Source organism: Hevea brasiliensis, chromosome 4, assembly GCF_030052815.1.
Source record: "Hevea brasiliensis isolate MT/VB/25A 57/8 chromosome 4, ASM3005281v1, whole genome shotgun sequence".
Taxonomy (NCBI): Eukaryota; Viridiplantae; Streptophyta; class Magnoliopsida; order Malpighiales; family Euphorbiaceae; genus Hevea; species Hevea brasiliensis.
Genome location: NC_079496.1, coordinates 114,623,637 through 114,639,751, shown reverse-complemented (window position 1 = coordinate 114,639,751; position 16,115 = coordinate 114,623,637). Strand labels below are relative to the sequence as shown.

Here is a 16,115-nt window from a genome sequence, read left to right as displayed (position 1 = left end):
AATCATATATTGATTCTGTAAATTTATTTTTTCTAGATGAGGTCACCGATTTCGTTTCTTTTTCTCCACTAGCAATAATGTGTATGACTTTAGGAACTAAATTTATGTCTCTTTTCATATTAAGCAATTAGAATGCAACTTTCACTCCCCTAGTATGGAATCAATTTACATTTAAAAAAATAACATATTTCAATTATTTTTTTTTTCTATTTAGAGAATTTTGTCTTGTATGCAATTGCAATGTGAAGATGGGACTGTATAGATTATCCATTCCCATAGCATAAATAATTTAAGTGCTATAAATATATTTATAATATAAAATATGTTTTATAGTTATTTTAATTAAAATTTTATATTAAAAAATTAATTTTATTGATATATTTTAATATAATAAATAATTCAAAAATTACATAATAAAAAATAATATAATTGATTTTATTATAATGAATTATTTTGCGTAATTGATAATTAAAAAAATTAAAAAAATTATGATTATTTATTATTATGTAATTTTGAATTATTTATTATATTAAAGTATATTTTCATCAATAAAATAACTTTTAGCATAAAATTTTAATTAAAAATAAATGTAAAATATACTTATATTATAAATAAAAATATTTAAATATAAATTTTAAGTTAATAAATTATTTTATTAATCAAATAAAATTTTAGAGACTATATAATAATTTATCATTATTTTTTTAAATTCAATTTAATTTTTTTACACAATATAACAACTAATTAAATTTTAAATATAATACAATAGTAAAAAAAACTTAAAAATTTTAGATTTTTTCCAATAAGTCTTAAATATTAATATTTTTTATTTATAATTAATTTATTTTTTTAATAAATAAATTTATATTTTATAATAAAAAATAAAAAGAATTAAAAAATGCATGGAAAGAAATTCGCTCCGCCTCACCTCTCGGCAGAGAAGTTCTCACCCCAATTCCCATTTTTTGTTGAGCGAGGGCGGGTTCCCAACCCACCCGTTGCTATTCCTCCCCTAGACTCTTAACCGTCGCATTCCCTTCCCAAATGCAGAACCTAATTCCTGCAGCCCATCAACTGAACTCATTTGTAACCCTGAGAAGGAGAGGGAGAGAGCTACGGGGACAGAGCATGTGTGTGAGATTCGTATAACGCGGCCTTTTTCTTGCTATCCAGGTTTCTCAATTTCCATTCCATTTCCTCTCCCTTGGTTTCATCGTCTTCTATTGTTGGATTCTTCAACCACGCTCCCCTTTCTTCCATTTCTCAATTCTTTTTACGTACTTTTTTTTTTTACTCAAAAATGGATTTTTCGGATATCCCCCAAAACCTAATATTTGCCTGTCAAACACTCCCAATCTTCCTAAGGGGATGAGAAAAACAGGTTGAGGATTTGCTAAAGCCTAAGATAAAGTTCAATCACAAAGTTTTTGATTAATGGGTAAGCAAGCAATACAGGATTTTTATAACAAAAATGATGGATTTTTCTCAATCTCTGATATGGGGTCTCAGTGGAGATTTCAAGATGGGCAATATCTTCCTGGTGGAGGCATGTTTGCAAGCGTTAATCAAATGGGAATGGGCTTCCCAAATTCCAGTGACAATAGCAGCATAAAATCCCTGTATGCTGATTTGTGTGTCAAGTATTTGTCTTTTGTAAGCGTCCAGGAGGAGGAAGGGACCTTTAAGAAGAAAAAGGGCGGACTCAAGTTGAAGCTTAAGGTTAAAAATCCTATGTTAATTAGTGAAAGGATAGCTGGGGCTGTCTCAAGGATTGCCGTTGCTCCGCTGGAGACCATAAGGACTCATTTGATGGTGGGAAGCAGTAGGCACACTACCACTGAGGTGTTCCATAATATAATGAAGACCGATGGATGGAAGGGGTTGTTTAGAGGCAATTTCGTCAATGTGATTCGAGTTGCCCCAAGCAAAACCATAGAGGTAATAAAGTCTTTCAAAATTTTAATTTTTCATCGCTGTTAACTGATTGCTTGCTATGAGTTATGTTGGTTACTATGGTTGTTTGTAGGTATTGATCGTGTCATTATTCACTGCTAGGTAATGTTTATCAAATCGTTCTGCAACCATGTGTACTTTCTAATTTATTCTTTGCAATTTTGTTGTTCAGTGTCCGAAGTAAGTTATATTCTTAGTGTAACCATTTTCCGGGTTCTGTTTCTTTGACGTCATCCTTGTTTTGTGTGTTTCTGTGTCTTTATTAGTTCACTTGTTTGGCTGAGTGTCCACACCGGATGGCTCATAAATGGAACTGAACTGATCCTTTTTTTGTGACCTGGTTTGTAAATTCGTTCTCACCATTATTAGCTTTTTGTTTCAGTATTGTTTTTGTCTTTTTTTTTTACATTTGCTTTTTAATTTTTAATTTTTAATGTTTAAAGCATGAATGTTCATTTCCTAGTGATTCATGTGATTGTACTTGATGGCTTAATTATTTGATTGTCAGCAAAAAGTTTCACAATTCTGGTATTTAAAATTTAATGAAAATTAGTTCTAAATTCATAGAGAATTTGTCATGAACAGAGGTTTAAATATTCAAGACCAAGTTGTGAAGCAACAGTAGTGCATGTAGCTGTGACCTCTCCTAAATGTAGCTTCAAATATCTCTGTTTCAAAATTAGGGGATGCATGTGTGTCTTGAGATGGGATTAAGTCTGTCTTGTTTATTATAATTTGTCAGTAAAAAAGGTTGACCTAGTTCATGAATCATCTCACATATAATTAGAGATGATGGTCGTACAAACACATCCATTCCAAAATTTCTTGTTTATTTTTAGCTTTGATTAGTACTACTTTTATGTTCTCTTTTCTGCCAAAAGCAGTTATTTCCTACTTCAATCATATAAATAGTGATGATGGTCATATAATCACGTGCTTTCCAAAATAAGTTCCTTTCTTTGTTTCTTTCTGCCATATATTCAATCCTATATCACTTCACTCTCTCTTGCTTTTCTATTTATGTTCATGCAGTCATCTATTTAGTTCTTTGAGTTTTCCTACTGGTCTCAATTTCTTAGATTGGCATCAACACATTTCAGTGCCCCATCGGCTCTATTTTTGGTATTCCATGCCACTCGGAAAGAAGTTGCTGTTAGTTCCTCCAGAGTGCATTATAAAATTTTAAATAGCAACCAACTATTGTACAACAATGGATGGGGATATAGTTGTGTGGATCCATATAGGTTAGCATGCAAGTGTTGGTTCAATTCTTATTATTTTTTGTGCTTGATGACAGCACAACTATGCAAATTTCAATTCTTATTATTTTTTGTGCTTGATGACAGCACAACTATGCAAATAACAAAATAAGTTGCTGCCAGGCTGCTCAAGTTTTCAATTGAATAGACGTTGTCCACCCTATTGAAACATCTCTTTTAACTAATTTGGGATGCCAATGCTAGATGCTAGCAGGACCTTGCCTGGCCTATGTTATTTTGGATTGCCACTCGCCTGGTAAGCATAATCCTTTTTGATCAATTCAGTTTCTATGGTGAACTTGATGAGGATCTGTTTTGGAGAATAGACTTCAAACTGCTGGTCAGTAGGTCTATAGACCTCTTAGTACTGATGGATTGACCGTGACAGCGTTTGGCTGCCTTTATCATATGCATATGCAATAAATCTCCTGCAAATGAGTATAGGTATCCAAATTCAGTGAGAAATGTTTACTGATTTTCCAATTGAATGTTTTGATCTTTTTTGATGCAAGTAAGTTTACACATGGTTCAACTTTCTATGCAGATAAAAATATGTTATTGTTTCATGGAGTTTAGTAATGATTGTACACTAAATGGTACATGCTACCATGTTTTGCAGTAGTTTTGTTGAAAGAGAAGAAAAATAAACCATGTGACTTGATTTTATGCATTCAGAGCAATTATCTAGTTTCAAATGCTTACTATTACTATCTTACAAGTAATTTGCTCTCATCACGGCTGTTTGCGTATGACACTGTTAATAAGAACTTGTCAGCCAAGCTGGGGGAGCAACATAAACTTCCCATTCCTGCCTCATTAGTTGCTGGGGCCTGTGCTGGAGTTAGCTCAACTTTGGTCGCGTATCCACTTGAGTTGGTCAAGACTCGATTAACCATACAAGTATATATAAAACCTAGACTTAGAAATTTAAATCTTGAATACGTGTGTTGCTTTTTAAGGGCGAGTCTTCATTTTATTTGCAGAGGGGTGTTTGTAATGGTATTCTTAAAAATACTAAGAGAAGAGGGCCCTGCAGAACTCTATAGAGGCCTTGCGCCTAGCCTGATTGGAGTTATTCCATATGCTGCCACAAATTTCTATGCTTATGACACATTACGGAAAGCCTAACGGAAAGTGTTTAAGCAAGAAGAGATTGGCAACATTGAAACCCTTTTGATTGGATCAGCTGCTGGAGCTATATCTAGTAGTGCAACTTTCCCACTTGAGGTTTCACGCAAGCATACGCAAGTGGGAGCTCTCGGTGGAAGACAGGTATACAAGAATGTGCTTCATGCACTTGCAAGCATACTTGAACAATAAGGGATCCAGGGTTTATATAAAGGGCTGGGTCCCAGCTGCATGAAGTTGGTACCTGCAGCTGGAATGGCTTTCATGTGTTATGAAGCAAGCAAGAGGATACTGTTAGAGGATGAAGAGCAATAAAAAAGCAGAAGAACCAGCATTTCTTTCCAAGCAAAGGAAACGGGGATACTTCTAATTGATACCAGAGCTAAATTCACTTTTCAATTTTCTCTATGTCGAGTAATTTTGTTCAGGACTATGTCAATAACCCTTTTGTTTGGAAGGTTAAAAAAATAAATTTAATAGTTTTTGTTTTCTCCTTTTGGTTACAAGAATCAATCAATCAGATAAATAACATTTTGAATGAAGCTCAGTTACCATATCAAATTGCACTATGGGACTTCCCAGTAAACTTGCCTAATTTGTGCTTGCTGTTCATTAATACCTATGCTTGCTAATTTGAATTTTGAAATTGGGGAACGTGCTTTAATAATAAGTTGCCAGATTAATCAATGAGATTATTCATGATTCCAATGATAAATGAAATAATGCTATGCCTTTGAACAGTTGGCAATGAAAACTCTCTCATGATAACCAATTACCCATAGAAACGTAGGATTGATGTGTTCTCTACCCTATATTCTTGATAATAGAGACTAGAACTCGACTCAAAGAAAAGGGACTGGAAATTAACTGTAGGGGATCAGTTATGGAATGGCTAACAATCAGTAAATTCATTTGAATAAAATCTGGAAACGAATTTGAATTTTGAATAGCAAAGTTCACTGTTTTTACAAGACCTCCTACAAGAAGTATAATAACAGCTAATGAACTTGATAGTATCCAATCTAAAACAGATTGTTACAGATGTTCACAAAGAACTGAAGGGGCCAACTGAATTTGCTTTTTCAAGCTCAGCTCTGCTCCTCGTTATCCATCAATTCCTCTGTAGCAGCAGCCATCAACTCGTCAAACTTTTCTGTCTTCCCAAGCAATATTTCAATCTAACAAGAAGCAAATTCACGCTATCAGTCTTCTCCTTTCCAAGCAAAAATAGGGAAAAAATATTTACAAGAGACAATCAGGTCATTGGGTTAGTTGGACTCAAATATGTGGCACAAGACAAATGCAAGTCTCCACTCTAGAGACCTCAAAGTTCAACTCATAAGCAAACATCTAGGGACTCTTAGAGAAATAGCTCACTTCCAAGTCTTTTTGGGTCTTAATACCTAATCCAAGTGAGTACTCCATCTGCTGACTAGAATTTGGGATAATAGTTCATCAGAAAATAATACAAGCCAGACAAGTCATGCATCCACAGGTAACTATTATGGTTCCATGGTTTATAACATAAACCAAGAAAGCACTGCAAATTCTCTCCTGGGAAGGCTTAATAGTTCATCTAGAATTAACAAATTCTTAAGTGCCCACCTTGGATCCCTAAGGAAATTATCCACATCCAACATCTCTGGTTATACCCAATCTGAGCACACGCTCAATCTGCTGAGTGCTGTCTAAAACTCTGGATTATAGTGCATCAGAAAATAATACAATCCACAGCATGCCGTGCATTCATAGTTTATTGTTATGGTTTCATCCTAAAAAAAACATGGCTATCATAAATCCATTGTTGTTTAACAATTTTATTATTCAGGTTTAGATACCAAAAACTGTAGTTACAAATTACTAAAAAATAAAAGAAAAATCCTAGTTTAAAAAAAAAAGAAAAAAGAAAAAAAACACACACACACACACATTATCCTGTTTTAACTTAGCTTTCACAGTAAAACTTCATCTGGCAGGATCCCATCCACTGCATGTTACAACAATAGTGTACTTCAACCTCAGATCTGGATTTAGTTCAATATAGGCTATATTTTGGATTTACCTTTGCTTTTGGCACAGGTCGCCCTCCTGTTTCCTCTCTCATGTCAACAGTTGAAGTCATGATCTCTGATCATGTGTATAACAATCATAAGTTACTAAGCTAAATAAAAAACAAAATAAATAAATAGATAAATAAATAATAATAAAAATGCAAAGAATAGAAGCCTCACTTTTCTCCACAGCAAGCCCATTATTCTTCAAGATCTCAGTGATGGTTACAACTGTTGCTATAGCTGTAGATATAATATAAGAGTCAATGCTACACAAACTCTAACTATGAGCATAATATACTATTTTCATCCATGGTTCACATACTAGAAAGTAGGAACGTATTACAAGCCTAAATACAGCAAAACCATTTCATTTTTTTGCTTTGATAAGTATCACAACGGAAAGAAAGAACTGCTAAGGCTAGAGTTGTTAAACAAGCCAGAAAATATGGCAATATATAAGGAAGCATATAAAGAATCAAAATACCCATCCCAAGAGCAGAGAGTTCAACTTCATTGTGTTGCTGCATGTATCTCTGCAAAAGACAACCATGAAACTGTTAACGGCTAATTGGTATTGTAAACGGTATGCTAAGGAGACAAGACCTAATGAAGTCAATGAACAGATAATTAAGAAAAGCTGCAACGATTATTTTTACACTATAGGCTAGACCGAGGGAGAAAACAAACAGCATAAAGAAGAAGAAAAAAAAAAAAAAAAAAACCCAAATCAAAAATTAAACTTGCATATTACATTCACACACAGATCTAATTATAAGTAAAAAACGAAAGATATAGCTAAAAGGAAAGCACATAACAAAGCGAAGGAGAGAAAGAGGTGAGATAGAGTGTACCTTGGTGAGATTGACGTAGAAGAAGAGGGGTTTTTTGGTGTTAGAGACTTGGATACGGTTCTTCTTGTTGGCTGAAGCTGAATCAGTGATGTTCAAGTTGTTCACTCCCTCTGTTATCCCTTCCATTGTGATAAATGCTTTAGCTACTACCTGCAGAGAGAAACCAATAAACCCTAATTCTCCTTCCAAACAGAAAAATCTCCCTCTCTTCTATTTGTCTCCAGAAGCTTCTGCAATTTATAAATGGCTCAAAGCCTCAAAAACCCTTGATACTGCTTCTATTTTTATTTTAGGGGTTCTTAATGAGGATTGTCAGAGAGGAAACGTCGTCGTTTTCTTAATTCTTACCTTATTTTTGGGCTTAGTTTTAAACGGCCCAATTCAACTTTGTGATATAACCTTCTCAGTATTTCTATTCGATTACAGCAAAATTTTGTATATATATATATATATATATATATATATATATATATATATATATAATTTAATCCTTAAAGCATAATAAAAATCACAATTTAATCCCTGAATTTAACTGATTACTTTGAATTTATGATTGATTAATGTTAACTTTTAATAAGAAAAAATTACTTGGTTGATAAAAAGATCAAATTACAATTTTTTTTTATGATGTAAAGACTAAATTATAAAATACTCTAAAACAAATTAGTTTGAAAAAATGTATTATATAAACAAAATTATTGAAAAATATATGTAAAATCAATTCTATTCTTGATTCAATTATTAGTAAATTAAAATTATATAAAAATAATAAAGTAAATTCAATTAGTTTATGTAATATCGGTTCTTTTTCAATTTCTCGGGAAAATCAGAGAATAAAAAACCTTGCACACCCTTTAAAGCACCTCATAAATTTCTGAAGCTCTAGAGTCCGATAAGGAAAGAGGCAAAAAGGTGTAAAAATTAAATAGGATGGCCCTCAACCCATTTAAAGAATAACATCAATTTTTTTTTATTCTTTTTCTTAAGAGTACAAAGACGATCAGATTCCTATACGCTTTTACCAAAAGACAACCGAACTACACAACAATGACACAAACAACTCGGAAACCCACTTGCACGAAACACATCGTGGGAGTGACAAGTACAAAATGACATGGAAGGGTCTACGGTCCAACCATCTTAATGCCCTTCCACATGAAGATAGCAGTACATAAATTAGTTTATACCACTTCAGTACCTTAATTCTTGTTTATATACACCAGGGTGGGCTTTCAGGGCAAAATAATTCCAACACAAACTAGCAATTGATGCCACATTGACCATTTGACGCAGATTTAGTAGAATCTGATGTGAAGGGGTCGATACGAACCCACAGCAAGGAGAAAATGGAAGCAAGGAGTATGGACCACACAATGACAATGGTCGGTGTGCGATTTTGCCGACCTACTAAACCCTTCAGGAAAGGGTATAAATGAGCAATAACCCATATTGCGAAGAACAGCTTGCCAAAGAGAGGACCCCATGATTGGTAGCCGCTATTTATGGCGTATGAAACACCAGCTACAATGCCCACCAAGTTCACTATAAGGACTGTTGTTGGTGGAATGAGAAGAGATGTCCACTTGAACACATAGAGCTCAGCAAAGTCCCCATCATCATCAGAAGCTTTTGAAGTGACAGTAAAGTTGGTATCAATCCCAGCAAGCACCTTCAAAAGCCCTTGGAACACAGCAAAGAGATGGGCTGATGTCCCACCAATGACCCAGAATTGTTCATTTCTCCACCAATCTTCAATGCTGACTCCACTCCACCTGAGCTCAAGTATTCCAGTAGCGAAAATGGAAACAAAGAGGAGAATGAACCACATACTAGCAAAGTTGCTTATCTGGATAAAATTGCAACAAATTCATAAGTTCCCATGATTAACGTATATCCAAATATATTTCATAGAACAACTGGTAAGGAGAAAATGAATATGTAATAAAGTTGCTCACCTCAGGAATAATAAACTTCCCAGTTAGAAGGCAAAAAGCAGGAAGCATGCAGTAAGCAATCAGCGGAATAGATGTTAGCGGGTATACGATTGTATTAATGTATGCCAGCCTCTCCAGGAGCTTCAATCTTCCATTGTAGCCATACCATATGGGGCAATGCCTGCTCAACAAAATCTCAATTGATCCCAAGGCCCACCGAAGAACCTGGTTCAACCGATCAGAAAGATTGATAGGAGCCGACCCCTTGAATGCTGGGCGTGGAGGCATACAATAGATTGATATCCAGCCACGTGCATGCATCTTAAACCCAGTTAAAATATCTTCAGTCACAGAACCATAGATCCATCCAATCTGGTAGCAATCAACAGATCAGTTAACATGTGTGAGCTCATACACAAAAAGGAGAGGGGTTGGGAGAGAATAAGCAGCTATTGAAGAAATAATAGCTGCTAAACACCAAATTAGACTTGCCTCTTTGCCCCATTCAGTCTTGTCTTCATATCCACAGCTAATGACATGGATGGCTTCTTTTAAAAGAGTTGCAGGATTGGTCGATGGTGGAATGCCTCCCTGTTCCATGAAGGTGGCTGCGATAAAAACTGGTGACTGACCAAATCGCTTTTCTAGACTCTTTTGAGACATAAGAAGTGACCTCTCATCATCATATCCTGCAGACATGAAGTAAGAAGTTAACTGATCTTTGAACATGCAAAACAAGATTTAAGTTGGAGAAGAACCTTACATATGCATGAATGTAATCAGAAGGACCTTTTAAATAATGGTCCAATACTAGAACAACAGTCGTACACACCACCCATGCATATTTAAGATGTAACATGCTCAAGAAAAAGTCTAATTTGCTGAAATTCAATACTTATAGAGATTATATTTATATTTATATTTATATTTTTTAAAAACTGTTGATGAGAATAAAGAGTCTGGAAAACAAACCTTCAACACCCTCCTCAATATCTTCCATATTGAAAATGGGAACAGTGGATTCAGTTCTCTTCACTGCCCTCTTCTTGTCAATATACTTCTTACTACCACTTCTTCCTTTCTTTCTTGATCCACAACAACTCTTGACAATAATGTTTGGTTCCAAATCTTCCTCAGTCAAAACTGGATCATAACCATATAGAGCTTGCCTGTTGAAACAACAACCAGTTCCCACATAGACTGGACCCTGGATGCCATCTAGCCCTTTCAAGTTGATCTTAAAAATAATGACAACACAAATGGGAACCATTAGAACATTAGTCCCAGAAAAAAAAAAAAAAGGCTAACTATTTTGCAGATTGATAATAAATCAACTGTGCACATACATCAAAGAACACAATATTGCGATTGGCATATCGATCATGCAAGTCAATGCCATCAAAACGCTGAGGGAATTGTACATAGCATGTTTTCTTGCCAAGGACAGGATCCATCATGAAACACATTGCTTCTTTAAGAGCTTTGCTGTTATTGAAGTAGTGATCACAATCAACATTTAATAGATAGGCACCATTGGTCAAGACAGCTGAAACTCGAATCTACAATAACACAAATATAAACCAGGTCAAAAGAAAAACAAAGTTTAGTAGAAATAATATTTTTGGTACAGGTCTGCCCACTCCATCTAGCAATCAATTATCTTGAACTAAATCACAAATCACAGTGCGCATAAGTGCCTGTGTCCTCTTATTGAAGAAAAGAGAAGGGCAATTTACTGAACAGTTGTTAGTCAGTATACATATAAATAAACATCCTTAACACCATAACAATTAATCAGAGATTAAATTGCAGGGAGAGATTAGATAAGAGGCATTAAGATGACAAACCAATGCATTCATTGCTCCGGCTTTCTTGTGATGTTGAAAGCCAGGCCTCTTCTCACGAGAAACATAAACAAGGCGAGGTAGCTCATTTCCATCCGTATCAAGGCCCCCACTGTGCCCTAAGAACACCTGTTCTTCCAATTGGGGAAAAGGAAAATTCTTATTGTAATAATGTGAAGAAAGAATAATGACCACCAACACACATAGCAAGGATATTAGGATAATAATACCTGAATCATTCCTGGATGATCCCTAGGATTATTTCCAGGCCAAGGAGTGCCATCCTGCATTGTCCAACCTTCTTCAGGCATTTTCTGTGCTTTGGCAACAAGGGCATTGATCCGCACCTTGAATTCTTCATATTCTCTCTGCAACACACAATTATCCTCATTTTCATGAATAATGTTGAAAACATGTAAAAAATGCTAGAGTTCACTTCATCCAAACAAAGACAGACACAAGATATGTAAAGTATCTATCTTCTTGACTCACCTTCATTGCTCGGCGCTCCTTCACAAAAGAAGGTTTTATCTTGTCCTTCAAATAATCAATCTTTTGTGCAAAATAAAACTCAGGTGCCCTAGGCTCAATATTGTGCTTCTTGCAAAAGGGCACCCACTTCCTTGCAAACTCTGCAGTTTCAGAAAGGGCTTCAAATGTCAACATTGCTGAACCGTCGTCTGAAACGTAGCAAGATACTTTGTCGACAGGGTAATCAACAGCAAGTATGGACAAAACTGTGTTTGCTGTAATCAGAGGAGGTTCTTTGAGGGGATCCACTGTACTAACAAAGACATCGACAGGTGCTAACTGAGATGGTTCTCCATCGCGATCATATCTGCAGCACATAAAATCCAATTAAGGCAATAACAAAATTTGCTCCCCTTTCACCCATCGTACCCTTATTTCATAAAAAAAAAAAATATCATTAAGATGCATTCAACAAACCTCAACGTAAGCCTGTCAAGGTAGGTTTCACGATTGATAGGAGACCATTTTGGAAACTGATCCAAAAGCCATGACAAGGCAAACCAAATCTCACAAATAACTGATGTTAGCCACAATGGGTATGCATCTTTCACCGGATGAGTTGTACGATATTGCAAGAAGAAACCCAAAATAATAAGCCGGAGAATGATTACAACACGATATGGGGTCAGGTGAGATGAAGAAATAGGCACCACTCGACTCAAAGGTTGTCGAGCATCATCAGCCCTGTGCAATATATGAAGAAATACAAACACAAAATGCTAAGTGAGCAAATTATCCAGCACTTTTTAATAGCATCTGAAAGCTAATCCATGCTTCAAACATTTGGGCATTGCAATTGCAAGTAATACGCTTCTCAGAAAATAAAATGATTACATGCTAAAGTATACACAAAACGAAATGGCTTAAATTTGCCCCTATGTGTCAAGTATCACTTTGACTTTAAAGCAGCCAAATAAATCTCCAGAAAAGATGCTCACATTTGGAGTTCTTCTCCATTTGAACCTGTGCCTTCCATGTCCCCCTTTCCTTCATTGTATCTATTGGTCATCTGCATCATATTTTTCTCCTGTTTGAGTTTCCAACCCTCAACCCTCTCCTTCCAGTCAACATTACCGAGACCATAAGTATTCAAGTCCTTCGATGGGTCCACAATTCTAACAGGAACTGCAAATGGCAGATGACATGATCAACTCAAAAACCACGGAATCCCCATAGTGATGTAGAAACCTTTTTGAGAAATATTAGGCAAATGAATTCTGGTCACTTGATTACCTGGCTGTCTTGGATCAATATAAGGAGATGAATTAATATGCTTTTCAGGAAGGCCCAAAGGTCCAGATGTAGTTCGTACAGATTGGTTGTCAGGTGTAGCACAGGGAATTTCACCAGAAACCTGGTGACGGTGGGCATATTAGTCAGTAGATTATTGTAAAACCCAAAAATACACCAGACATAACATTCCTCAGACAAAATAATCATTCATTGCCTGCTAGGGAACATCCTGGAAACTTTATTTGCTAGTGACAAACAGATATACTTATTAAATCAGAATACAGACAATTCAAGGTTCAGTTTAAATTGTAAGGAAGATAACTGGTTACAGGAAAATATCTGCATCACAATACCAACTCTCAGACAAAGTGCATTCCACATTTAGCACATGGCCACATGCAGTACAAAGAGGGAGTGACAAAAGCCAAGAGACCAGTAACATTGCCCAGCATAAATTTTCAATCTGCCTAATCTGATACAATGTCATCTAATTTTACCAAAACATCAGAAGGCCAAATAGACAGTGCAAATCTAGAAATATGAATTGCACAGCCAGTTCATGATGCACAAAAAAGGCATGTTATGGGACCCATCTCCTTACCGGCTGCCCATTTGTGAGAAGGGGAATTGGCTGTTGAGATTCATGCCTGGAGGATGATGAAAGGTCCACATCTTCACCCTGCCATTGGCGTATAGTCTTGCCATTGCTTTGTGCATAATTGAATTCATTCTCTAGATCATCAACATCATCTTCATCCTCGTCTCCCTCCACCCGAGGACTCCCTGAAATATACATACAGACATTGCTGAGATATGACCCCCACAAAAAAAAAACAAATGTATAGCAGCATCTTAAAGACAATCACAAAAAAATGTATAGCAGCATCTTAAAGACAATCACAAAGAAGCTAACCTTTGTGCCTTTTGTACCTAGTCTTGCACTGGGGACAAGACTGAGTCCCATCTTTCCGCTCATACTCATAACAAGGACGGCAAACTGGGAAGGCACACTCATTGCAAGCAACAAATGTGTCACCACTGGCAGTCAGTCCAACATTATCACCACATATCTGACAGGTTTGGCCATTCAAATTCTTGAGGGGTTTTGGCTGCATTATTCCACAAAGAATGCAACAATTACAATTCTGAAAGCAAATATTTGGCTGTACTTGGCTACTTGGCACTTGTCATAAGCACAAAATTCACCATTACATTCCAATTTGCTCACAAAAATATTATCCAACTACAAATAAGAATATTACAATGTTGGAATCCAGAGGCCCATTAAGAAGCCAAGTACAAAACTGAGAAAATTTGTAAACTAGTATTCCAAAGGGGAATAAAATCAAACGGAATTAAGAACAATTCAAAGGCACTTTTCTAACATAAGATAACAAAAGACAAAAAGCAGAACACGAGTTCTTGCTACTAGTCAGCTTGGAAATTCTACTCCTGTTCTCAGTAACACCATTAAACATCTTCAATTGCTCTTGGAACCCAATCTAGCTTGACAATTTTAAATTGTGTATACCTAGTCTTAAAGGAAAACTCATAAACTACGAAGATATCATCTCAAGCTGCACTATAGGTACTGTAAGTACAAACAAATCCAGCTAAGAGGGAGAAATAGAAAGGTAAACCCAGAAACGTCTTTGTATTGTTTTTAGAAGCAGATATCAGATGAACTATTATGATCTCAGCTTAAGCACATCGCGACCCATTAGTTTAACAAATATGAAAATGGCAATAACCAAATAGAGATATTTCCTTAAAAAGATCCTGCAATCAAAATCAGAAATATAATACTGACAACTTCCCACAACTGATGGAAGAAACCATTCAACTTTCAGGTAAACAACAAAGAGATGATCAAATGACAAGAATTTTAAATTCCAACCCAAAACCCAAATTTTGGCTAAATGAGACAATCCAAACTCACTCAAACTCACAAAACTCTCAGATCAAAAGACGACAATGCGTTCCATAAAAAAAGGTACAACTGTTTCAGAAACGATTGTTAGAATGAAGATCAAACTGACATAAAAAATCAGCATGTGATCACTGATCCAACTGAAAACTGACTTTTACACTGTTAGCAAAGAGATCTAAACATACTAATGCACGGCAAACAAAAATCAGTATCAATCAGTTAACGATCAAAGCTGAATTGCAAAAAACGAACAAAGACCCGCTACCCAATTTCCAAGTCCAGGAAAATGACCGCATAATTCGAGCTAAAAAGTCACTCTCGCAGAGTTAACACTCAGATCCACACACAAAAATGCAAGCAAAGTTACCGTTACCAAACAAATCAGAAAAAAAAAAAAAAGCGAGAGCCAAAGGGTAAACTAAGAGCACAAACCCCACTATCGGAATCATGGCGAATCCGAACCAACTCGTTCCTCCGGTAGGAACCTGCCACCATGCCTGCATTTGCTTCCATGGTGGTGTGGATCGTCCAGGATTCTCAAAACAGAAAGAGATCTGATCTTGATGAAAACGGTATTGAAAAACAACGAGGGTAATGATATGTCTGTTAACTCTTCGAGTCGCCCACTCAATAAGCCATCTCCGTCGGCTTACTCCTTCCAGCAATCACTTTAGCTTTCAATGCTTGTCCTTTTATTATCTTCCGTTTTATGTTTCTTTATCGTCTTTGTCATGATTACCGGCTCAACCGGTTACACATCTCTCACCCCGGCTCAGCCGGCTTGCTCATCACCAGTAGGGTGCTTACGGTTCAATTAATTAGTGTGTCTTTTTTTAAATGAATTACAGTTTATTTTTAGTTAATTAACGCTACTTTGTATGTTTTTTAATTAATATATATATGTAACAAAATTCATTTTAATAAAAATAAATTTTAATATTGTGATATTACATTGCAAAATTCCAAATTAAAATATACTTTTCATTTAATGTATAGATAAGTATTTAATTAATTAAAATTTTCACACTTTATAAATATTAGTTATATATATTAGTTACAGGAGGTTTAATGGATTAATTGTATTTTTATTTATATAAAATGCTCAATAAATTAAATAATAATAAATAAATTATAGCTAAAGCTAACTTAAAGGTATTCATTTTTTTTTTTTTGCATTGAAATTAAAGTAAAATTATTTATTTCAATTATGTTAGTTTAATGGCGTGTAAATACCTGATTGGTTTTTAGCAACTAATATGTTCAATTGTTCAACGCCACGTATACGAAATTTTCTAGTTTGTCATTGTTTGACAACACTTGAATATCATCTCTGCTGTTTACAGGCTGTACCGATGCAGTACTAGTAATTGTCGGTAGCTTCGCTCCGCTGTTGCAGCG

At 35.5% G+C, this 16,115-nt stretch overlaps 3 protein-coding genes and 1 pseudogene across 13 annotated transcripts; 2 read left to right on the top strand and 2 right to left on the bottom strand.

Moving 5' to 3' along the window:
* Nucleotides 1-931: 931 nt before the first annotated feature.
* On the top strand, nt 932-4,833 carry LOC110654052 (adenine nucleotide transporter BT1, chloroplastic/mitochondrial). 10 transcript variants are annotated; one of them, XM_058146079.1, is made up of 5 exons: nt 932-1,938; nt 2,027-2,055; nt 3,033-3,197; nt 3,300-4,112; nt 4,196-4,833. In XM_058146079.1, the coding sequence occupies exons 1-4, from the start codon at nt 1,435-1,437 to the stop codon at nt 3,322-3,324; spliced, it is 723 nt and encodes a 240-aa protein (XP_058002062.1). In that variant the 5' UTR covers nt 932-1,434; the 3' UTR covers nt 3,325-4,112; nt 4,196-4,833. The 10 variants fall into 10 exon arrangements, with proteins under 10 accessions (XP_058002062.1, XP_058002063.1, XP_058002065.1 ...); XM_058146080.1 differs by having other exon boundaries at nt 2,986-3,197; nt 3,300-4,833; XM_058146082.1 differs by lacking the exon at nt 3,033-3,197 and adding an exon at nt 2,220-2,293 and having other exon boundaries at nt 934-1,938; nt 3,757-4,833.
* LOC131168847 (adenine nucleotide transporter BT1, chloroplastic/mitochondrial-like) lies at nt 3,813-4,833 on the top strand (annotated as a pseudogene).
* A 431-nt stretch (nt 4,834-5,264) lies between these two features.
* Nucleotides 5,265-7,528, bottom strand: LOC110654054 (uncharacterized protein At2g34160). Of its 2 annotated transcripts, none has more exons than XM_021809919.2 (5): nt 7,246-7,526; nt 6,879-6,927; nt 6,572-6,634; nt 6,403-6,467; nt 5,265-5,518 (listed from the first exon to the last, which is right to left on the bottom strand). In XM_021809919.2, exons 1-5 carry the CDS (start codon nt 7,369-7,371, stop codon nt 5,429-5,431), a joined length of 393 nt encoding a protein of 130 aa, XP_021665611.2. In that variant the 5' UTR covers nt 7,372-7,526; the 3' UTR covers nt 5,265-5,428. The 2 variants fall into 2 exon arrangements, with proteins under 2 accessions (XP_021665611.2, XP_058002072.1); XM_058146089.1 differs by lacking the exon at nt 5,265-5,518 and adding an exon at nt 5,525-6,327 and having other exon boundaries at nt 7,246-7,528.
* Nucleotides 7,529-8,293: 765 nt separating this feature from the next.
* LOC110653968 (cellulose synthase A catalytic subunit 1 [UDP-forming]) lies at nt 8,294-15,405 on the bottom strand. Its single transcript, XM_058146077.1, has 14 exons — nt 15,150-15,405; nt 13,701-13,896; nt 13,389-13,570; nt 12,788-12,908; nt 12,493-12,679; nt 11,972-12,238; nt 11,516-11,861; nt 11,254-11,391; nt 11,027-11,152; nt 10,526-10,738; nt 10,152-10,416; nt 9,672-9,868; nt 9,201-9,551; nt 8,294-9,091 (listed from the first exon to the last, which is right to left on the bottom strand). The coding sequence occupies exons 1-14, from the start codon at nt 15,228-15,230 to the stop codon at nt 8,504-8,506; spliced, it is 3,258 nt and encodes a 1,085-aa protein (XP_058002060.1). The 5' UTR covers nt 15,231-15,405; the 3' UTR covers nt 8,294-8,503.
* Between the last annotated feature and the right edge of the window lie 710 nt (nt 15,406-16,115).

Excerpts from the sequence above, each read along its gene's own strand:
- LOC110654052 (XM_058146079.1), top strand. The coding sequence starts at position 1,435 with ATGGGTAAGCAAGCAATACAGGATTTTTATAACAAAAATGATGGATTT. Across the intron at positions 1,939-2,026 it reads CCCCAAGCAAAACCATAGAG|GTATTGATCGTGTCATTATT; the intron begins GTAATAAAGTCT and ends GGTTGTTTGTAG. Across the intron at positions 3,198-3,299 it reads AGTTGTGTGGATCCATATAG|CACAACTATGCAAATAACAA; the intron begins GTTAGCATGCAA and ends GCTTGATGACAG.
- LOC110654054 (XM_021809919.2), bottom strand. The coding sequence starts at position 7,371 with ATGGAAGGGATAACAGAGGGAGTGAACAACTTGAACATCACTGATTCA. Across the intron at positions 6,928-7,245 it reads TCTACGTCAATCTCACCAAG|AGATACATGCAGCAACACAA; the intron begins GTACACTCTATC and ends TGTCTTTTGCAG. Across the intron at positions 6,468-6,571 it reads TGGGCTTGCTGTGGAGAAAA|AGATCATGACTTCAACTGTT; the intron begins GTGAGGCTTCTA and ends ACACATGATCAG.
- LOC110653968 (XM_058146077.1), bottom strand. The coding sequence starts at position 15,230 with ATGGAAGCAAATGCAGGCATGGTGGCAGGTTCCTACCGGAGGAACGAG. Across the intron at positions 13,897-15,149 it reads GCCATGATTCCGATAGTGGG|CCAAAACCCCTCAAGAATTT; the intron begins GTTTGTGCTCTT and ends GGAATAATGCAG. Across the intron at positions 9,869-10,151 it reads TATTGAGGAGGGTGTTGAAG|GATATGATGATGAGAGGTCA; the intron begins GTTTGTTTTCCA and ends TCATGTCTGCAG.